General features: G+C 37.6%; 1 protein-coding gene across 1 annotated transcript in view; it reads right to left on the bottom strand.

Annotated features, from left to right (window-relative positions):
* igsf3 (immunoglobulin superfamily, member 3) overlaps window positions 1-24,909 on the bottom strand; it is a 190,284-nt gene that overhangs the window by 128,251 nt on the left and 37,124 nt on the right. Inside the window, exon 2 of the mRNA XM_079821612.1 lies at window positions 11,190-11,570. Within this exon, the coding sequence (XP_079677738.1) occupies window positions 11,190-11,570 (381 nt within the window). The remainder of the gene's footprint in view (window positions 1-11,189; window positions 11,571-24,909) is intronic.

Consider the following 24,909-nt stretch of genomic DNA (forward strand, 5'->3'; position numbering starts at 1 on the left):
GCACATGTAAGCAAAAGCGATCATCAAACATTTAACAGCATATCAATCAAAACTACCTAATGATACAGAATAAAATGTCAACCCAGGAAGAGGTATAGGACTATGAAGCTTTGGGGGTGTTGATGGACAATTACTCCTTTTATGTTTTGACTATCGTCCTGAATCTAATCCTGGAAACAAAAACATGAATTTCTCAGCTTTTTGTTTAAAATGTAGGTTTTTTTAATCAGACTTCAAGTGTTGATAAAAAGAACGCATGAACGTGTCATCGTCTCACGTGTCATCGTCCTTCGGATGGGACGTTAAACCGAGGTCCTGACTCTCTGTGGTCATTAAAAATCTCAGGATGTCCTTCGATAAAGAGTAAGGGTGTAACCCCGGCATCCTGGCCAAAATTTGCCCACTGGCCCCTGTCCATCATGGCCTCCTAATCATCCCCATATATATATATATATATACAAAAAAGAGAAAGTTGCAAAAAAAAGGTTGCCATTGTGAGGTATAAATGACAAGAACTTAAGCCGCGCAATTGGCAAAAATATTTTGTTTTAAATTTTGTATTCGGAGGTGGAAACAATTAACTTTACACTTTACAGAAACAAAAACGTAACATGTTATACACTACCGTTGAAAAGACTGGGGTCAATAAGCTTTTTAATGATTTTTTTTTCTTATTTGCTCATCAAGGCTGCATTTATTTGATCAAAATTACAGTAAAAACAGTAATATTGTGAAATATTACAATTTAAACTAAAGTAACAGTTTTCTATTTTAATATACTTTATTATAAAATTAGAATTTTCAGCATCATTACTCCAGTTTTCAGTGTCACATGATCCTTCAGAAATCAGTCTAATATGATTATTTTCTGCTCAAGAAACATTTATTTATATCATCAACTGTTTAATACAGTTGTGCTGCTTAATATGTTTGTGGAAAATACAGTGATATATTTTCAGGATTGTTTGATGAATAGACTTTTCAGAAGAACAGCATTTTTTTGAAATGGCAATATTTTATAATTTAAAAGTCTTTACTGTCACTTTTAATCAATTTAATGCATAATTGCAGAACAAAGCATTTCTTTCCTTCAAAAATCTGACTGACCCCAAACTTTTGAACGGTAGAGTACATTTAAAATAAAAATAACTCTTATTTTGATGTAAATTTAAAGAGTAACATTACTCATAGGGTCATAAAAGTATTTCGAATATATAATGTTCAATGTGTGTAATACGCTAGAATTCCACAAAACACTAATTGAAACACGACAGCCGAAACTCTTTTGGAAAAGGTCCATACAAACGGTCCTCAAGGTCAGCAAAACACTGATTACAGTGAAAGCGCCAGTGTTTTCAGTGATGTGAATGAAGGTTCAAAACCCTGCCAAATATGAACAAACAGATAAAGAAAGACAAGAGAAGAAAGCTCATCTTGTTCTTGTGACACCACACATGAAGACACTGCCACTAATGACAATGCTCACAGATTAATTTCAACACTTTCAACACTACAGGTAGAAACCTGTGGGGTAAAGTGAGTGTTTTATAGGTGTATCATGTTGCAGCATGTCCAGGTGTGCTGAGAGTACAGTTGTACTAAGGGATACATACTGCAATCACCCTTTCATGAAGATGACACACCTCTGACGATACGGCTACTGACTACAGCTCGCATCCTGGTTTCAGCCTGACTCACCACTGACTCTATTCTCTCTGGCTTTCTCTTGTCTCTTTACTCTCCTCTTCTCATATTTCAGGTTGTCCGAGGTAGTCTGGTGCCAGGGGCCTGGATCACGTCAGGTTATAGAGGAGAAGACCTTCTTTGTCCCTACAATTGCTCACGTAGCACTTTTGAACAACAACAGCACATGAAAGAGTATAAAACTGACTCTTCGCTAAGCCCTGACCTTGAAATGTTACTGAGCAATTCTACCTTAGCAACTGTCTCCCATATATTCAGACAAGATTTTGCTTTTTTTTGTGTGCAAGTCTATGGAGGCAGGGCCATCCCAAGCCAAGCATGGAGCGGAGCCCAGTGCGAGTTAGCGGAAGAACACCTACTTCTGCTCCATCTTTTTAATACTGCTAAATGTTGATTAATTTAAGTTTAAAGTCAAGTCACAGTACTAAAGGTGATGGTAACTAAGGTCTAATTGCTAACATGCTGTAAATGCTTTCAAATGCGATGTCCTTGAATAGCCTTTACCTTGATTTTAATCGTTTTTAAATCACGTTACTGTGTAATTTAACTTATTATAGAAAAAATGCTGATCAAAATGCACACATTAGAATAATATAGAATGATTTCACTAATTTATAAGCATATTTTAACGGGATGAAAAACTAAAAAATTTTATCAATTTCCAAATCATGCCCGAGATATTCTCTCTTTCCCTCCACTTTAGCCATGTCCATTTAATCTCTCACTATCTCTCTAGTGCTGTGCTATGTTTTCTCTACACATTCTCATAAATTCAAATGTTTGAAATGTTTCCCTATTAAACTTTAGACACTAGTATAAATCCAGACATTGTTTTGACACACTTCAACACTGAGCTCCATCTCGAAGGACAGCTGATTTGGGCTTTAGAGGAGAGCAGATAAGGAGGGATATGTTGGCATGCACACCCAGTGGAAACTTCAGAGGAATGTATAACACCCTACATGCATATCAGCTCAGCTCTGCAGCAAATGAGCCTCAGATACAGTCCAGACCACAGCTGTCTGCAGCAAGATTCTGTGCGTTTCTAAACACCTGGGGATGAAACAGCTGAAAATATCCACAGAAGTTAGTAAAAACCTCTTTTGGGAACATTCTAGCATAGAAAAAAGAGAGAAATGTCTTTTTCCATATCTTAAATTTGGCATGAAATGGAAGTTGCGATAATCTTTTCTTCCCTATTGTGACGTACATCAGAGTGACTTTTTGAACATTAAATGTAAGGTGGGGCTTGATTTTGTCCATCGGGAATTGGATGGTTGGGGTTTGGCTATTGCTGTGAAGTCATGTGAGTGACAGGTTGATCCCGCCCTCGAGAAAGTAAACACGTCATCAAAGAATAGAAGAGATGTTGCTGCAAGATGGAGGGGAAGTTATTTTGATTAAAGATTACGAGGGAACATGAATTAAAAAAAAAAATAATTATGCACAGCAGCACATGGATAAAATATTTCTAATAAATATTCCATAAAAAAAAGAATTGTCCATTTTTATTTCATGGTGACTTTATAAATGCCACAAAAAAATATTAGAGGAAGGAAGTAGGCCATTTATATTCATAATGATGTTTTACATTGTATCGCTGTGTATTTGTCTAATGTATATAATGATATTTAAATGATAATATATTAAGCACCCCTGTGGAGTCCAAGACACATTTCCGTTTAGGAACAATAAAGCATATTTCAATTCAGTTATAACTGGTTTAAGTGAGAACAACAGATTTCAATGGAACACATTTACCAATTAAGCTAAGTAAATGCTACAGTAAACACTGATTCTGCAAAGCAGAGCATGCCCACATGATGATGAAAACACGCACACACACACACACACACAACATAAGAGACCTATAGAAGCCTAAGATCATAGACACACCACAAGAGATAAAAATTCAAGGTTAAAATGAAAAAGTTAAGGTCCTGTGCACACACAAACACACCTTTGGTGTTTGGTCACTATGGCTGCTTTTAGACTGCAAAGCTGTGTACATTTATGACCCACTGAGACGTACTTGTCTTCAAATGTTTTACTTCACTCTATCGAATACAACCTTAACCTACATGTCGTCAAACCATTACAGGATTGCAATTGAGTCTGAAAAGGAGAAGAATAAAGCGACTTCATAGAGCATATATCTAGAGTACTCCTGTATATGGTTATTCAGAATACACTAAGAAACACTCTTTCTTCACCCACTATTCTCTTTTGAATTTATTGGAGATGCTCACTCATACCATTCATTACACTGTTTTTGCTAATTCTGCGCAGTAATTTATATGGAATAATGAATTCTCATTTATGTCCTTCAAATTGTTAAAATGTGTGCGCAAAACCAGCCTTGAGTGTATCGCAAATCTGAAAAAGAGTGACTTACAGTGCTTTCACACATTTAATTGGGTTATACAAATTTCTTTTCATTAAAAAAAAAATATATCAACTCGCTTCATTTACATGCATGACATCTAGGAGGCTTAAACGTACTTTGTTTGGACATGCAGAGAAATTTAAATCTCTTAAAGTGGATATTAATTATAGAAAATTTGTGAAATGAGCAGTTAAGAATACCATTATGAAAGTGGCCCACAAAAAAAAAAAGAAGTGTTTTTGTAGTTGTAACCAAATCTGGTCTCTGCCCGATAACGAGGGGGGGGGGGGGGTGAAATTGGTTGACAGTGTATAGTAAATGCAGCCTATTTTACTAAAGTGTCAGAGGAACAAGATTTCAGCCTGAACGCTTAAAGCCATAAAATGCTTCAACTAACAAATACATAAATAAATTTAACCCAAAACAAAAACAACATGGTGCCAAACACCCAGTAGTGATTGTATCGCTCATTTTTTAACAGAGTTGTATCACTGGGGACGGGGCTAAAAAAAAGCACCAAGCTAGCGAAGAGAAGCAACCATTTCAAACGTACAACTACAAAACTCAAAATGCTCTTCAGAAGCAAACTGTTAAATAAATCATTGCAGTTGAGTGAAGCAGATTAAAAGAGGATGTTGTGCCTGTTTGCTTGAACCATATTTCTTTGGCAGGAGTGAGGAGAGCTTCCTTTCTGCCCAATAATGTCAGAAGCAGCAAAACGCCATGGGAATGCACGTAGATAGCCGTTTATTAAGGAGAAATGAACTCTATCATCTTATTTCATCATTCCATCATGCAGAGAGACCAGATATAGCCAGGTACAATAAACACCAGAGACTACAGGGACACAGCTTTTAAAAGTCAGAGTACAAATGGAGGAGAGGTAGTAAGACTGCTCATATCACAGAGATGCAGTTGACAACACTAGAAGAGCAAATCTCAAAGAAATATGCTTGGGTCACATTTCACCTCAGAAGCAATGATACAATTTTTTATAGCAAGGCCTATTTTCATGACATAAAAATTATTTGATTGCAACATTATTTTCAATAAATAAGCACATTTATCCACCAAATTCTAATTACTTTAGCTTAGCTTTTGAGTTTTGCAGGAAGAAAATCCCCACTACTCCCAGAATGATTTTCATTCTTTAATGAATAAACCACAACACTATAAAGTTTCAATTTTAGAAAGTACAAGAAATTTATTTTCGTCTAAATGCCTGAATATAAATATTTAATTGTTATTTCCTTTCTTGCCTTACAGTAGTAATCGGGTGGGAAAGTTTAATGGAAGGGATGGGATGGGTGGATGCATTCTTGTTGCAATACTAAGATTTTTATTTTAAAGCACAAATGTTACTGCGTCTAAATACTTAAAGGGTTAATTCAGCAATTAGCAAAAAAGCCTCCGATGACGCAAATATCGTCATGTTGCGTCATCAAGGCTTTTTTGGCCAGAGGCTATAGACTAAAGCCAGTAGTAGGAGTTAGTTCTGCATGTTTTCAACTCGCCCATAGGGGAGAGATCTCACTCACAGAATGTAAATGCGCACGGCCGCTTGGGCATTCACAACAGAATGGAGCATGAACTGAAAACGCGCCAGACTGGACATGCACCGTGAATGACTGTGTGGTCATTTAGCTTTGAAACCAAATCTTCCGCGATCATCTTGTCTGTCAGCTCCTCACTCTCTGATGAATGAAATCTGACTCATGCTGCGTTTGTGATGCAACTCTCATTCGGCTCGTGCTGTATTGAGCAGACACGTTCAGTTTTTAATTGTAGTATCTGTTCTCTAACTGAACTAAATTATTTTATTACTACAAAAATCAAAACGACGGTGGGGTGGTGCCGCGATAGGCAAGAGATGTAATCGGTAGACGTGGCTTTGGGAGTGGCCTCGTAGGGCAGCGAAGCAAGCACATTCTGGGAGTTGTTGCATTTCATCCATATGAGCCAAAAATATATTTTCTGGATTTTCTCAGTCTAGTCGGCACCAACTTCTAAAATAATTTCACATTTCCACTACATAAATGACCCAATTTAAATACACATTCATCTTTCCAACGGTGAAGCCACCAAGCCAAGCCAACTTCAAAGAACTAGCTCCGATGAAAATTCGTCATTCAACAGAAGAAACCGAAACAAGGATATACGAGACATACGCAGATATACGAAATGTAAACAAAGAAGCGCTTGCTTACCATTTTGAATATCAGTTATGTTGATAACTTTCTTCATTTTAAGTGGCTCATGTTGTTATGGAAATATTCACGTTTTGGAATGCTCAGGTAGGATAACATAACATTAGATCAGTCTTCTGTCTGTGGCTGTACCGTCTTGACTTGCTCTTGTTCATCTTTTTCGCTTTAATTCTCGTGTACGGACTCATTCATTAAACTGAACATCCAATCAGAGTTCTCTCCTTCTTTCACTGACAGCCCTGATGCTGATTCAACATGCTGAATCGGACAAACTGCCACCGACGTGAGCCCGTCGTGTGGAACACCCCCCAAAAAAACTAGCCCGAAAGACACTCTCCGACAGCCCAGTAAATATAAATATTTTATTATTTGCATTTTTATAATGAAAAGCAGCTGATTTTTGCATTATACTAATAATAATTAAACATTTAAAAAATATAATTTCTTAATTTCGTTTTATGAACTGCCTGTGAAGTGCAGCATAATTATTTTGTTATTTTGATTTTAGGGTGAAATACGATCTGAAACCGGTTCACTGATTTACCCAGAATTGCCTGTGGCTATGTATATAAACTGGCTTTTACTGTAATTAGAGAAATTAAGGGGTGAAAATAAACAATTGAGAAAGAGGAGGAAAGAGAGGGCTGAGTGATTTTTAAATGACAGCACGCGTACAGATACCAGGCGGTGAGGAATTGAAAAGAATGCAAAGGGAGATGGTGGGGGAGTCCTGTTATGCGAGCAAGGCCACAGGGAAATGGGTTAAGAGGTTAGAGACACACAGAGGCTCCAGTGAGTATTTGCGCTTCCTCCCCTCACCTCATGTACAGTGCCTAAAAATACAGCCTACAATGAGCACAGCCATTACTCCTGTCAGCAGCTGGGAGCAGTCCAGTCATGGCCTACATTCAGCTCACACATTCCTAACCCAGTTATGAAGCATACTGATCATTCATTAATCTATAACACATGCTAATTATTACACAGGACAAGGATGTATATATGGTATCACATTTGCCATTGCCAGCTTCCACAGCTTCTATCCACCACATGCGTCAGCTGTTAGCTTAGCTTAAAGCACACAGAAACAGCTTCAGAACAGTCTGTGTCGCCCTAAATACACTAACTAACACTTGCGTATGGCTGACACTTTTGATTAGCCGAGTTATACCTGTCAATGACTAGAAAATCCCTGAAGGTCAAACATGTGCTTTTCAGTGGCTTTGTTCTAAATTCTAGCGAGCTTGCTAACAGTATTTTAGGCACTGCTAATCTAAGGCTTTTCTAAGCAGTGGGTATCAAAACTATGTTTCCTTAGATACCTCAATTTGGCCAAAACAAATAAAAAGACAATAACGCATTTCCTTTTGCAATTCCAGTCGCACTGCATTAAAAAGATTAAGTAGCACACAAACATTAGGTGAAATATTCCAATATTAAAGGGGAATTTTGTGGCACTAGTAGCACCAAACAGAATTGCAAAAATTAAGACATTTAGAACACTCGAAAACCATATCAATTACATTGTATGAAAATACTAACACACTAGCATACACAGTTCATCTTCAAAAGAATATTTTACATTATTGTCCTCTCCAAACACGTTAAACCCAAAGGCCGCCCCTCAGATGATTCTAAAAATTATTTTGGTCATGGTGACAGCTGACTGCATGAAATCAGCAGGGTAAACTGTTTTGGGGTACAAAAAAAGAGAAAACTATGTACACTTTATGCACTTACAAAGTAATGTAAATTGCGTTGTTAGCTTGGCAACATGCTAATGTAAACTTATTTGTGATTATAATCAAGTCTCTCTTTTCACATAGGTAGCTTCTCTGAGTGGACAGCGGCTCATTGTGTTTTGGAGCAGAGCCATCGTTATCTGTTTTTGCCAGAGCTTGTGAACTTATCTACAGGTTTTACTTCTGACCTTAGCTTTTCTTTCCTGGTGCACTGTGAGAATTTCAGAATGTGAGGAAAGATTGAAGAGCAGATGCAAAGGTCACTGCTGCCTGACGTATAAACACGGTTTCTGTCTCTAAAAACACGCTAACAGTTCCATTTCATGCTGTTCCAAGAGATTACATTTAGATCAACACCGCATTTCATTAGGAATATGAAATCCTGCAGTATTAGTGGCACAGAATTGTATAACAGGATGTTTTACTTCTAACATTAGCAATATGCTCTGCAGTTGTGCTAGTCTCTGCAATATGAATTCTGTTGTAATGGACAATCAACTTAGTATACAGGTAAGGGGGGGTGGGGGGTTAATTCTTAACATTCTTAAGAATCAAATTTCTCTTAACTGCTATTTTATTCATATTTTTTATTTAATAAGAAAAGTTAAAAATAGTTTGTATTTCCAAATGCATTTATTTATTTATTTATTAGTTTATTTGACAGGGACAATGCAGAAAAGACATTGCTACAATTTCAAGCAGCCGATGCTCCACATATAGGCTTCTAGCCAAAGGCTAATTTGCAGCCCCAGTCCCTTAGGCTTTTTTAACAACAATGAAACACATATCTTATCACATTCTTATCTTTTTTCTTAAGAGTATTCTAAAAACAAAAATTAAAAGGTACACGATTGTTTTTTTGACATGTATCGTCATAGTGGCATAGGTTAGTTGTCACACTGAGCGAGAAAGGTTGACATGGAGCATGTTAAATCTTAAAAATCACCCGTTTCCAAAAAAAAAAAAAAAAGCAGGAGAGAGAGTCTGCTGCTGAGACAATGTGACAAAGCTCGGTTATGATAATGATAATGTGTCGTTTATGATCATTTTTGCTAAATCTGAAATAAAGAAAATATTTGAGATTTTTTTCAAGAATTGAACTGAAGATAAGTTCCTAAGAATCTTCCTAAGAAATGTCTTAGGATCTTTCTTTGGAGCCACTGAGCTGCAAATGTCACGTGACTGCACCTCGACCCTGTGTTTAGCACAGGTTTGATACAATTGGAGACAATGACAAACAAGGAGTTACTTTTCAACCAGGGAATAGCACTCTAGTTAAAAAGGAGCACTTCCATGAGGTTTGTTGGCACACAGGATGATGGTGTGTTTAAAGAAGCACAGAGATCTCGGAAATGTGATGTTGAGCAACATGCCTGTCCCTAAACAGGTGGCTCTCAGTGTGATGCTCTCCAGCCCACACCAAACACGACTCATGACTCACGATCCCATATTAAAACTGTTCCCGCTGGTCCACATGTCCATTTGTGCAGCCTCTCAAGACATGCGGTGCATATGAGCCTATGCAGCTTACGGCACTGACAACTCAGCCCACACGGTTAGTCACAATCAACAGCCGAACTGTTAACAATGAGTATTTTGTAATATGTTACGGTCACTCACAAGCCCATGTGACTATGCTAACAAATGGATGAGACATCAGCGGTATGCATGAGTGAGCAGAGCCGGAAGGATAAAGTTTAATTACAATTATAATTAAGAGGACTATTGATACTGATATCATGGTGGCAGGTGGCAAGGCAGCATTACAAGCCTGTGCCCTACTTAATAATAGGGTGGGCTGGCACACAGATGGACTGGCATTCTGTCAGGTAGCTTCTCTATTACTCCACCAGAACAGTGACTGATTTGTGCAGCATAAATCCACTCAGGCATTAAAAGTCCACCAATTAGCGCAGATCCATTAATATGAGCAGTGACGAGTTGGAGAGGATTGAGGCTGACGGCTCCAAAAAAAAAAAGCTGCATTTGTGTCACTTTAAAAAAAAAACAGATCCCAAACGTGACTTTCCAAGCATATCCAAGACTGCACTGCCAGAATTGTCTGGAGATAAACTGTAAAATCAGTTTCAAAGACCCAATTATAAATAAGTAGTACTATTTGGATGAGATTTGTTTAATAAACAATGCTTTAGTCACAGTTTTTAATTAGGCTGCACCAATATTAAAATTCTGGGTGAAACCGATAAGCTGATATTATTTTATCCAAGTTTTGTCTAAAAAAAATTAACAACTGTGTCTAATAAGTTAAAAATAAAAAATAAAATGAATCACTTGTAAATGCTACAAATTAATGTAGGCATCATACGAAAAATGGATATTCATCTTGAGTGAATGATTTGCTAAGGATTGAACAGCATTTTTTAATTTTGTTTGAAAACATTAACATCAAGTTAGATGATGGTAAAGGTCATCTAAATGTAAAATTAGGGGAAATGAGCATGAACAATTAAATACACAACAATAAGCAAATATACAACAAATCGTTTAAAAAAAGAATCTTGGTAAATAACCAAAATTGTACCCATAATCGTGTATCATTTCATGACAAATTCAGATGGGACTGAAACCTTGGTCGTCTCTGATTGATATAATTCTCTTTTTAATCTTTTATTGATTTAATTCTCTTTTTAAATTGGATGGGGTGTTTGAATTACCAACCATTTTATGCAGAAAGCAGGCGAAAAAGGTTTGAAACCCAATGACAATACCGTAACTAGGCCTGTAACCATCTTGTTGAGCTGACAGACAGCTTTAGTTATGGTTTATAATGAAAGGTCAAAATAAATGAGAAGTTGTGAGGGGGGAAAAAAATTATAATAATATCTTGCAAATCCCAGACATTGCTATCCGGATGGAATTTGATTTTTCAGAGGACCCCCCAAGTTATCTGAAAAACTGTAGGTAATCTCCTCTGTAATTTGTACCAAGGTTGTTAAAGAAAATCACAGACGTGTTTGATTCAGACGAGACTAAAAATCACAAAGTACATCTGTGAAACACGCATTTACCTAACCTCCTGCGGGAAAACCTGTCCAGTCTGAACAAGGCTCATGAATGCAAAAACACAGAGCTTTTGGAAGCATACTATATTATAAATCAGGGTTAAGTGAGAGTTCAGAGGAGGCTCACCGGTGAAGTTGGTACGGGCGCTGTAGGAGCCCAGGTAGCGGCTGTCTGTGTTTGGGGTGTAGCACTCGAACATGCCCTGGTCGGTGGCCTGCAGCTTGGTGATGTGCAGGAGCACAGAGTCTCCGCTCAGCCTCTCGATGTAGATCTCCTTGCTGTTGACACGCTGGGCGTACAAGGCGTAGGCGTAGTTGTGCTGGGACGTGCTCACGATACGGATCTCTCGATCGGGAGCGGTGTAAAGGTACATGGACCACTCAAAGTCTTGCTCCACTCCTTCCTTGTAGCCGGTCACATTACACCAGATGGTGATGTGAGACCCTTCCGTTCGAATCAAGGGCCCCGGCTGAACTGAGACCTGCCGCTGGGCCGAGCAAGAGCCCGCTGTAAGAGACAGAAGGAAGGGTCAGTAGTGGTCAAATTTGACTGCATTCAATATATAAAACTCAATATTTTAATTTGATATGAAATGAATGATAAAAGGTGTTTTTGTCATCAGATAAACCATTAAATTATCCAAACAGCTGTTTAAAGTAAGAACTAAACCAGTCAAAAATGTTGTTATAATCTTGATAAGTCCACTCCTGTCCGATAAGAACATTTTCAAGCTTTTGAATGCTTGAAGTGTGTGTGTGTGTGTGTGTGTTTTGCAGAGTGTGAAGAACCATCGGCTCTTCAAGAAATCAAGTGGCCTTCAGCCAAGAGACCCATTACAGATAAACACAGCCACTCAATAGAATCACACTGAACTACAGACCTTTCAAGAAACACACACTGTATATGTCTGCTATCAAAAAAACTCACTGTAAATGCTACAATTAAGATGAGCAGTTCATAATCAGAGGTGTCAAAAGTATTCACATTCATTACTCAGGTAGAAGTATAGATACTGGGGTTTAAAAATACTTCTGTAGAAGTTGAAGTATCAACTCAAGCTTTTTACTCAAGTAAAAGTGTAACAGTACTGGTTTCAAAACTACTTAAAGTATAAAAGTAAAAGTAATGTAAGGGGAAAAAATGCCATTAAAGGGGTAGTTCACCCAAAAATGAAAATTCTGCCATCATTTACTCTCAAGTTGCCATCATTTACAAGTTCAAGTAACCCTCAAGTTGTTGCAACCGGTATGAGTTTCTTTGTTCTGAAGATTGAAAAATGTTTGTAACCAAGCAGATTATATGCAATCATTGACTGCCATAGTATTTTCCCCTACTATGGCAGTCAATGGTTGCTCTATCTGCTTGGTTACAAACATTTTTCAGAATATCTTCAGAACAAAGAAACTCATACCGGTTGCAACAACTTGAGGGTGAGTAAATGATGGCAGAATTTTCATTTTTGGGTGAAGTATCCCTTTAAGGACAAAAGATTAGGCCGCACCACAGTGCATACCCCACCTCCTCAAAAAAACATTTTTCTAAAGGCCATAATGACTATAATGTTATATTAAAAAGTTAATGTTGAACATTTTTACATGCACTTGCGTTTCAGCCGCATATATTCCCATTGAAAATGAACGCATTTTAGGACAATGCAAATACATTAAAGAACCATATGTGTACTACTGAGCATTAACATGTTTCATGGAGAGGAAGATTTGATGACTAATTGTCTATAAATATTTTAAAGGTGCAAAAAGTCAAAATTCAGAGGCATGTTTTCAATAACCATTTTTTGAATGTATGATCAGTGTGGCCAGATTGGGTAGACAATTTCCAGCCCAAAATCCTCACCAAATGTACATTTATATTTTAAAAAAATGGTTATTGATAACATGCCTGGTTATTGATAACAATTTTGCACCTCTTACAATACTTATAGGCAACTAGTCACTCCAAGAAAAAAAAAAAAAACCTTTAACTGACAAAATAATGTGATATTATTTTATTGCCATACCAGTCAATGTTGATAAGCAAGTTACCATTTTATCTCCTTAAAACATAACATTAAAATTAAAAATTAATTAAAACAAATCCCAATAAAACGGATCAAATATGACTATATGTCCAGGTAGAAACTGTCAAAACGGCTATCCCTCAGAAAAACACATACATCATTTTCAATGTCAACAGTAAGAAGCCAATTTACGTGCAAAAAGTGCCCAATATAGGGATTGGAAAAAGCAATGTAATAAACAGGCATTTAACACGTTAATGCACACACCACTGCCAAAATGCGTAATTCATTGATACTGTACAATAATCCGTCAACAAATAAATAACAACAATGCGCTTACCTTTGTGTTGCACTTTGCTTTGACAAAACTACAGTATGTCTTTCGTGAAGTACATGGCACATGCACTTAGCACAGTCAAAATGGATTAATGGTTTATTTTTACATCTTTCAGCAGCTGTCGGTGTTGCTTGTTGCAGATAAGTCCTAAGTGTGTATATGATGATGGACAGGAGTCACGGCTATATTTATAAAGAGTCTTCGAGTCACAGGTGTAAGTCACGTTTGAGAGTTGAGTCACTCTCCCACTCTTTACTGTAGATACAACTTTTACAAAGATACAACTGTATATTTATTCCACTGGTATAGCGATCACTGGAATATACAGCTAAATATATCGCGCTAAAACCCCGGCTAAAGTCATGAATGAGCTCGTCTGCCTGCTGATCGCTGATTGGCTGAAAGTGCGTGCTGCTCTTCGACGAGAACCCGCCCTATCTGGCAACATGGTGTGTGATTTGTGCAGGTGCAGGCGTGATTGATCGCGTACAACCCAATAATTGGTGTCAGAATGGTTTGTGTTTATCCTTCTCATCCAACCACAATCAAATCTGGATATTTTTTTTTTTTAATGACAAGCCGGAATTAAAACATGCCGAAATGGAATAGGAGTAACGAGGCTATTTTTAAAATGTAAGGAGTAGAAAGTACAGATAATTGCTTGAAAATGTAAGGAGTAGAAGTAAAAAGTAGGCTGAAAAATAATTACTCCAGTAAAGTATAGATACTCAAAATTTCTACTTAAGTAAGGTAACGAAGTATTTGTACTTCGTTACTTGACACCTCTGTTCATAATGAGTTTATATACAAACACTCAGCTCAAGAATCATATAAACATGTGTCCAAACAGACTTGATATTTTTCTTTAGATAGCCCTAACCTGTCTTTAATATCAAAGATACAACACTTCATCTAAAATGTACTGTTCATTAGGTTTGTGTGGATAGGGAACCGTTGTGGGAAATAATGTTGTCAAGTTGGACAGACTTTGAAACGCAAGATGCTCTCCATGCGAGCAGAAAGAAATCAGTCAACTGATTATTGAAACTAAAGATTATCATCTTATTTATGACAAAATAACTATAGCCTCCTTTGGAAACAAGCAACACACAGGACCAAAAACAAATCACATAAAAAGACCTAAGACAGATCCCATATATTATAAAGTAAAGTTGTTATAGCATTTTGGTGCAGATGAGTGTATGGTAGCGAAATGTGAATAGCAGATGAGGAATATATTCACTAGAAAACAGTCATCTGGCAATTTTAATGCAATTTAACGGGTTTAATGTGTGAAAGTGGCAATTATTCATCTGTGTGTGTGTGTGTCTAAAGTTGTTATTTTCCTGCATTATAATATAAAATAATATTAAATATTTGGAATGCAGTTAATGCACATCCTTTGCACATCAATTTGTATTTCCATGACTCCTGAAAAACTCCTGAATTAAAGAGCCTTATCTACCAATAAATACATTTGAAATGATCTGAACAAAAACAATAATAGCAATAATAAGTCGAATAATCAGTCATAAAGAAATTAAGTTTTTTGAAGAAAACATTCCAGAATTTTTCTCCATATAATGTATTTCAATTTCAACCAAAGGGTTGAAGGTCCAAATCAATGCAGTTTCAAAGGCCTTTGAATGGCTTCAAAGGGCTCTGCACGATCCCAGCTGAGGAATAGAGTCTTATCTAGCGAAATCATTGGTAATTTCCAAAAAACATTAAAAATGTATATACTTTTTAACCTAAATTGCTCATCTTGCGCTGCTCTGCGACCCACCACGGATTGCATAATCACGTCGGAAAGGTCGCAGTAGACGTAGGTGGAAGTACCGCCCCTAACGAATGTGCGAAGACTAACACAAACGCTCTTTACCAAAAAAAAATTGTTGTTTAACCTTTTTTTGCTAAAGGATGTTTGTATTAGTCTTCGAACATGTGCTTTGTAAACACGGGGGCGGTACTTCTGCCTATGTCTAGCATGACCTTTCCGAAGTGATTGCGCAATCCGTGGTGCACCGCAGAGCAACGCAAGATGAGCAATTTAGGTCAAAAAAAATTTTTTATGACTGGATAAGACCCAATTCCTCGTCAGGGATCGTGCAGAGCCCTCCCTGAAGCCCTTTCAAACTGCATTGATTTGGACCTTCAACCGTTGGTTGCCATAGAAGTGCATTATGTGGAGAAAAATCCTGGAATGTTTTCCTCAAAAAACGTAAATTTCTATTCGACTGAAGAAAGAAATTACAATATTAATGCTTCTAATTGGTTACCTAAGTTACCTTACCATAATTATGGTTAAACATTGGATTAGATGTAATTTCACTATAAAATACGATCAAATTTATGTTTATAGTTATGATTTTATTTTATTTAAATGGATGGGTTTCTTCTTTGATTCTTCTTTCTATTTAGTTCATGCTAATTGTATTATTTTAGTGTTGTGCGTTACCCTGATGGGGTTTTGTCCATGGGACACACAAATGGCATTACTTCCTTTGCTTTTCAGAAGTTTTACAGCATCTGCATCTCTGGGACAATGACGACACCTCTGAGAATAATGAATGTTCCGTACAGAGTGAATGATTGGAAACCGGTATGTTAACGTCGTCCGAGTTTGACAAAAACGTAGGATAAAGGAAGACAAGTGTGAACAGTTGGAGTTGAGGGAACAGCAAGAAAGTCATTCCTCGGATGTCATTGTCCAATCTGTAACAGAAAAAAAGACGCAGCCCATCTGCTAGTGCGTCCCGTCTGGTACGGGTCTTTGACAATGAGTGAACGTGTGTGGGTGAACGCTCCCCATGCCTCAGAAGAGATGTCAGTGATTTAATTACTTCTAAAAATGCACACGCATCTGCATCTCTAGGCCATCCTGTAGTGAACCAAAAGTGGCTTTTACCACTTTCTTTATCTGTTTCCTTCCCTCTCGTAACCCTTGTACGCCCACACACGCCTGTGCTTTACTCATACCAGCCGCCTACACTCACAGACACCAATGAAACAGCATCCTAGTGCTCTGTCAGTACGGACAGCCCTATAGAACAGCTCCAGACAGGACTGTGTGCTGCACTATTGCACAACCATGCATGTGGGAATTTACACTTCCCAAGCTGATCTGATGTTTGTCATGCCTTGTGTTTCTCTTACTCCATGACATCTGGCTGTGTGTGTGAGTACAATGTTACGCTCTGCCAACCTGGCATGACGTCTGGACCACATTGACATATTGCAAGTCCAGAAACACCTACATAGATGAGTAGGAGTCGCCTGATGATATGTAAAGCAACTAATTATAACGCATGTACAAATGTGTGTGTGTGTGGGGGGGCACTATTTAAAGTATTCTATCTGAAATAGTAGCAACATTATGATTATAATGCACATTATGAATATAATTTATATTATATTACATTACATTTAATTACATAGCCCATGTAAAAATGTATATGGTTGTACTTAAAAATATATATCTATAACTAATTGCCTCAAATAAAATTGCCTCAATACCTTTTAAAGATTTACCGTTCTACCGTTTAGGATCAGTAAAAAAAAGAAAAAATATTTTATTTTAAAATATTTTATCTTTTTTGGAAAAAAAAAACTTTTATACATTATACATTAAATGAATAAAAAGTGATAGTAAAGAAAAGATATTTATAATGTTACAAAAAAAAATTCTACTCAGAATTCATTCATGGTTTTCACAAAAACATTAAGCAGCACAACTGTTTTCAACATTGATAATAATCAGAAATGTTTCTTGAGCATCAAATCAGCATATTAGAATGATTTCTGAAGGATTATTTGAAACTGAAGACTGGAGTAATGATGCTGAACAATCAGGAATAAATTACATTACAAAACCTTATTTTAAAATGTAATAATACTTCATAAGATCACTGTTTTACTGTATTTTTGATCAAATAAATGCAGCCTATGTCAGCATAAGATACCTCTTTCAAACATAACATCTTAGAGACCCTATACTTTTAATATACAACGGAAGTCTATATTATTATTATTTATTGTATTTAAATGTTCAGTTATTTTTGTCATAAGAAAAAGTTATTAAACCTGTTATAGTATGACAACACTTTTTTTTGCAACTTATTTCGATATCATGATAATACCGTATACCGTGATAAAAGCTTCAGCAATTAATCGCAACATGGAAATTTGACACCGTCACATGCCGAACCTACAGTATAAAAAAACTATGGAATTCAGTCTTCATAAGTTACACAGCAACCAACCAATCACTGGCAAGATTAAGTCTCTAGGTATTCTGTCAAACTGACTCTCCTTCCCATCTCTGTCTTGTTTACATTCCCACAGACCCTTAAAAATTCACTTTTTGCCACTCCATATCTGTGTCACTCTCACTTTTGGTATTCTCATTTCAACCACCTGCCTTATTGATGATTATGCCCCCGGTCTGCCTGCTGAAGTTTCCCTTCGCTGTGCTAAAGCCCTCAGAGCTACTGTTCATGCTACTCAATAAGTCTGAGACTCAAAGAGTGGTTAGGAGACAAGTTTCCCTGAAACAAGACTTTACCTGTCAGCACAGTCCACTGCAAGTCCTGATTGTTACAGAGTTCAAGATGCGCTCAGATCTTGTGTTTGCTCGTACATCTGTCAGAGTGATTTAGGGAGTCTCAGACACTACACAGAATCATTTATGTCCACTAATAAACAATGCAGTCTCATCGTTTCAAAGAAAAACAAACTTTTATGGCCTGTTTACACCAAGAACGATAACTATATAAAACCGTCCACACCAACGCACAATATCATTCTGTTGATTCCAAATGAACGCTGCAGTTCTGCCGTCTGCCACTTTAAATACTGAAGCTCTTTAAAGCAGGGCCGATGAGCCATTATCGTTATCATTATCGTTTGTTGTGGACTCTGCTATTATTTTATATTTAGAATAATTTTCAGATCTATATCTTATAGTTATCAACCGTGGTGTGAACGGGACTTTATAGTATGTGATTACGAAAAGTAATCAAACAGGGGTTAGATTTGTAAAAGCACCAGGGTCCATTTTGTAATTCCAGTATGCCTGGAGTGACAGGCCAGCGTTTAAGCCCTGTCATTCAACGGATGAAAGCGACACACTGCTAGACCATGAACCATCAGTCTGATTTCTGCAGGATGAAGATTTCATATGACATATTAAAACCAGAGACATTTCTGAGATATTTAACCGGAACATTCATGTCAGGCTCATTCGCCTTTTTGAGCTCAACTGATGAAAGCAGTGTTTTCATGTGGGTCACAGAAGACTTCCCCAGAATAACCAGCTCTGGCCTGCCATCAGCTCTGCAGCATTAAATATGGATCACATATAAAACTCCATGCGTTTCTAACATGTGCGCTTTCTCCTGTGGAGGAAGAGGAGTGGTTCATAAATTAGTTTTGCAATGTTTTCAAATACAATAGATTTGAATGCCAGTTTACAGTACTTTATTGCAGTACACCACAGAAACGTTTCCTCCTCTGAGTGCTAAGCACAAGGGACTAATGCATTTCATGAAAGTTTTATTTCACAATCCAGCTTCTGATTCTTGATCCTGAGCAACCTTATACTTTTGACAGCAATAAACCTCACTAAACTGTTTAAAGTCTCATCCAGCATTACTAAAGCCTTGCTAATTAGATATACATAAATCATATGCAGGCAATTATCACATTTTTTTTAGAGATGGGATCCGTTTCCTAACCATTCTTTTAGTAGCCTACTTCTTACTTTAGTAGCACTTTTATGGTAAAATAATTAGTCCTAACTATATATAGATACATATATATATATATATATATATATATATATATATATATATATATACACACACACATACATACAAGGATTATTAGGAACACCATACTAATACTGTGTTTGATGTTTGACCCCCTTTCGCCTTCAGAACTGCCTTAATTCTACGTGGCATTGATTCAACAAGGTGCTGAAAGCATTCTTTAGAAATGTTGGCCCATATTGATAGGATAGCATCTTGCAGTTGATGGAGATTTGTGGGATGCACATCCAGGGCACGAAGCTCCTGTTCCACCACATCCCAAAGATGCTCTATTGGGTTGAGATCTGGTGACTGTGGGGGCCATTTTAGTACAGTGAACTCATTGTCATGTTCAAGAAACCAATTTGAAATGATTCGAGCTTTGTAAATGCTGTTTTTGTTTTTGGTCGTGATTGTGGCAATAGTTCTGGTTAAAGAGATATAATGTGTTTATAAATAGACTATTATGAGCAAAATATGCGACAAATCCAACTTAATGAGATAACTTGAGTGTCAGGATGAGTTTTGTGCTTAAACAGAATAAAATTTGTTTGTTTTTTGTTTTTCTGTCAGTCTCTTTCAAGAATATCCTTGAAAAATCCACCTTGAGTGTTCCCTGAAAGAAAGCTAGAAAGAAAAGTTAAAGTCGGTATGAAACGGCAATTGTCTTTTTATTACAGCTTAAATGCCATTTATAATAGCCAGTGCAATATTTCCTGAAAAATAAGATTTTCACAGTCACTTTAAATGTAATATTCTTAATCCATTTAATGAACCATTAACTAAACTGAAATGTCATAAACCATTTAGAACCAGTTTTTTTTGACAAATGGAAACACTGAATAAGAATCAGTTCTTGGTTCCCAACCATAATTATTGCCCTACAAATGTAAAAAGAGTCCCACGGGAACAAATGAAGAGAATACAAAAACATCAACCAATTCAAAACCACAACAACAATTAAAGAAAGAAAATAGACAAAGAATAAGAGCAAAATAGATCATGCCGGATCAAATGCGGTCAAAACTGCAAAGATCAAAAGAAAATATGCCTGAAAGGCAAGAACGACTGAGGGAGACTACGCAGGAGACTCTTTGTCTAGTCTTTGGTCAGCGCAAAAGTCTCTGATAAATACTGGTACATGAGACAACCACTTTCCCAAGCCTGCTGTTTGTCTTGCTTTAATTGCCTCTCACACATCGAGTCCTAAAGCACTTTAATGGAGCCGCTGTGTATACGGACACAAGCCATGATGCCGCGTCTCCCGGCCGGAGAGAGTAACTCAATATCCCTCAAAAGACATTCTCATGTACACACACAGCTCTGGTGTTTTAACAGGACACACACATGGAGCAAATTGGCCCAAACCATTACCACCATCACCACACCTCACAAACTCCAAACCCAGTGGAGCAATTACGAAAATCTCTTCTGCTCATTTGATGCAGGCCGAAGTGCAAGCACTACTTCACAAGGAGAGCAAAAACGGGGCTTGGCGGGAAACGATAGCCAATTAGAGGAGGCTGCAGCGAGGCAAATGACCAGAAGAGGGGATCATATTAAGAAGGAATACAAGACTATGGCACTTGGCCACCCAAAATCCAATTTCTTTTGTCTGCGTGTGACATCTCATTTTTCTGAGCGGTGTGTGAACAAAAAAATCCAATCTTTTCAATCCGATTTGGGAAACTTTGATATGTGATCCTTGATCCGATTATTTGTCCAATCCGTGGCCATGTGACCTGAGCATGACCCATCAGATGGGAATTGGATGGTTTCTTTAACCCCTTTTTTCTTTTGTTATGTACACACAAGCTATGCAGGTGACGTACTGTTTTGTAAATGTGGGTCATTTCATGGTGGCTGCTGTTCAAGTCGCAAGTGTCATGTGAATGATTTCAAAGCAATAAGATCATATTTGAGCAAAGAAAAACTAAATATGATTGAATTGAGCTTAAAAGAGAGCAAAACAAATAGAAATTTTAATTTGCTTACTCTCATTGTCATTTCATACTCGTAATTTTTCAATTATTATTTTTTTTTTTATGCCCGTTTTGTGATTGCAGTTCATACGTTTTTCCTCTTTGTCGAACATCTCTGTTTGAAACCTGCAATTGTAGTTATTTACGGAATTATTATCTTTACATGGTTTGTGCATCAGCATCTCAGCGCGGATTAACTTAATGTTTTGAGGAGTATGTGTGGCTGGCTGTCAGTGATCACACCAGTGTGGATACTTTACTTCGGAATCACAGATTCTACGTCTTGGAAGTGTGACCAAAATGACAATGTTCCCCGCAAAAAAAAAGGAAGGAGTGAAGGAAGGAAGGAGTGAAGGAGTGAAGGAGTGAAGGAGTGAAGGAGTGAAGGAGTGAAGGAGTGAAGGAAGGAGTGAAGGAAGGAAGGAAGGAAGGAAGGAGTGAAGGAGTGAAGGAAGGAAGGAAGGAAGGAAGGAAGGAAGGAAGGAAGGAAGGAAGGAAGGAAGGAAGGAAGGAAGGAAGGAAGGAAGGAAGGAAGGAAGGAAGGAAGGAAGGAAGGAAGGAAGGAAGGAAGGAAGGAAGGAAGGAAGGAAGGAAGGAAGGAAGGAAGGAAGGAAGGAAGGAAGGAAGGAAGGAAGGAAGGAAGGAAGGAAGGAAGGAAGGAAGGAAGGAAGGAAGGAAGGAAGGAAGGAAGGAAGGAAGGAAGGAAGGAAGGAAGGAAGGAAGGAAGGAAGGAAGGAAGGAAGGAAGGAAGGAAGGAAGGAAGGAAGGAAGGAAGGAAGGAAGGAAGGAAGGAAGGAAGGAAGGAAGGAAGGAAGGAAGGAAGGAAGGAAGGAAGGAAGGAAGGAAGGAAGGAAGGAAGGAAGGAAGGAAGGAAGGAAGGAAGGAAGGAAGGAAGGAAGGAAGGAAGGAAGGAAGGCTTCAATAATATTTGGAATATTTTAGAAATTAGATATAAGTGTTGATGGGAATGGTCCTCATTTGTAGAAAAAAGTATATAAATAAAGAAAATACAGCTTCTTAATTTTTTTATTATTATAAAAATGCAGGGGTCAAAAACAATCCAAGTATATGGAATGTCCCCATTTTGATAGCTAATTAAACGTGTGTGAGTGTGAAAGAGAAAGGCATATGTGCTGCCTCTTCCAGACCAGGACAGGGACTCCAGTCAGCACCTCAGCTGTGCTGCATAAAAAACAACACAGGTCTTTTAGTACAGGCAGACGGGGGGAGGGGGGAGGCACACTGACTGCTTCCTGTGTGTGTGCGGGTGAGCAGCTGGCAGCACAGCTGTACTGGTGTGGGTGTGTATGGCGATGAATGAGTTATGAAAAGTATTAACTTCATTTAAGAATGGTAGTTTGCTTTTGTTTTTTACTGTTCAATGGCAGACAGATAAAGACAGAAAAGGGGTCTGTGAGCTACACTCCCAATGGGAGGACAGGAAATGAGGAGTAAGACAGCATGCTCTGGGTTTGATTAGATCAATAAAAAGCATTCTGTGAACAAGACATGACCACAGCAGTCCTTATATCTGCTCTGTGGGGATGTAAGGAGAGGTGAATCCTGGTCTCGTTGCTCTGTTGAGTGGGTTGTACTAGTTAGACTAAGGCTCTGTTCCAAAATCATTCAAAGGCATCATAGGAGCGCTCCCACAGTGAAAGCTGTTCCATAAGGTAGGTAGCCTAATGATGACATGCCTTCTTATATACTTTCTTTTGGAAAGCAGCACTTTTGTATTCTTTGCAGAGAAAAAGAACAATACCAGAATGCAAGCTGATGCTCAATATGGCAGAAAGTGAGAGAAATGTTGATTATTATACCTAAAAGCGTCCATAACATATGCACTATAGTGTAAATACACAGTATACAGGGGGTTTTTTTGTTGTGGAAATTAATATTTTTATTCAACAAGGGTGTTTTAAATTGTGTGTATTATTTAAAATAAAATGTTCTTTTGAACTTTCGATGTATCAAATAATACTGAACAAAAATCATGGTATCACAGTTTCTACAAAAAATTTTACCTAACCCTAACTTCCACATTGATAATAATAAGAAGAAATGTCTCTTGAGCAGCAAATCAGCATATTAGAATGATTTTTGAGGGATCATGTGACACTAGCTATGTTTCAATCCACCTATTTTTATGCGCATTTTGGGACTCGTTTGAGTCGGATAAATCTTCTATCCTATACGAAAACATGCGCATAAACTACGATGGAAATGCATTTACCGAATAAATTCCTCGATGCACATAAAAAATGTATGTGATTTTCGCGATGTAACAGCATAACTGTACTAACCAGCGGAAAAATCTTGTTTGCAAAGCATCTGAAATGCTGTTTTGGTCATTCAGAAGTCTGTTGTCAAAGATGCTCAGTATATTTCCTCCTAGAACTGTCTTAGATGTGTTCCCAAACAGCAGCATCTGTCTCAAAGCAAGACGACAAGTTCATTGAGACGCAAATCATTTATTATATGCGAAAATGATTATATATGGTGGCTTCTCCTATGTTTCTAAGTGACTTTATAGCGGTAGTTTATCAGGAAGAGACGGTTATGATCTCTTCGACTCACTGGATGGAAACGGTGCTTTATTCACAAATGTTTTATGCGATATTGCAATTTTGCGCATAAGTTACATTTGCAACTTTGGAAGGGAACCTACTGAAAACTGGAGTAATGATGCTGACAATTCAACTTTTCCATCACAGAAATAATTGTCATTTTACAATAGAAAACTGTTGTTGTAAATGGTAATAATATTTCACAATATTACAGTTTTTACTGTTTATAATGTACTTTTTTCAAAAACTTCAGAAATCTTAGACCAAAACTTTGAAACAGTTAGGGTTAAAAAAAAGTATATAAAAAAATTATTTAACCCAAATATGTTATGTATTTTTATGCTTATTTGAGTATTGATAAACCCCAACCAGAACAGGACAGACATAAAGAATGAATAATGAGGAATGGTCAGAGATGGAAGTGAGTCTGTATTCAAGCAATCTAGCTAGGGGTGTAACGGTACATGTATTCGTACCGAACCGTTTCGGTACAGGGCTTTCTGTTCGGTGCACGTGTGTACCGAATGTTTCCGAATGCAATTTTTAACAGTTTTAAGCGCGGAATATCCTTCAATCCTAGTTCCCAGTTCCCACACATACATATTAAGTATTCAGTCCATTTTATCACTAAATTCAAACAATAAATGCCATTTTGATAGCCTAGAAATCTAGACGCACCCTAGCGGCAGCAAATCTAATTTGCAGCCAGGGTCATCTAGCAACTCTCCGTTGGCTTGTGAGCTGGAAAAACCAAACTCTGGTCAGGCCAATCACATCGTGTATAGAGTCGACGGGCGGGCTTAACATAAAGACGGCAGAGTTGCGGCGGTTCCGCGTGCTACTTGAAAACAAAGAAGCTGGTGAACAGCGGTCTTTCAAATCAGCTTTGGCCGCGACTCTGGAAGACTTGGAGTTAAGCTTTTCTTTGAGAAAAGAACAAAGAACGGCACTGAAGTCATTCTTAAAAAAGGAAGATGTGTTCGGAGTTTTCCCGACTGGATATGGCAAAAGTTTAATCTATCAACTAGCGCCGCTTCACCTTCTTCGTTGCTCTGGTTGGTTGTAGCACTATCCTATTGCGTGCGGAGGGAATTTGAAAGACAACCGTTTATCCCGCCCCGCGGATTGAGCCCTGC

The sequence above is a fragment of the Gobio gobio genome, assembly GCF_949357685.1.
Source record: "Gobio gobio genome assembly, chromosome: 7".
NCBI classification, from domain to species: Eukaryota; Metazoa; Chordata; class Actinopteri; order Cypriniformes; family Gobionidae; genus Gobio; species Gobio gobio.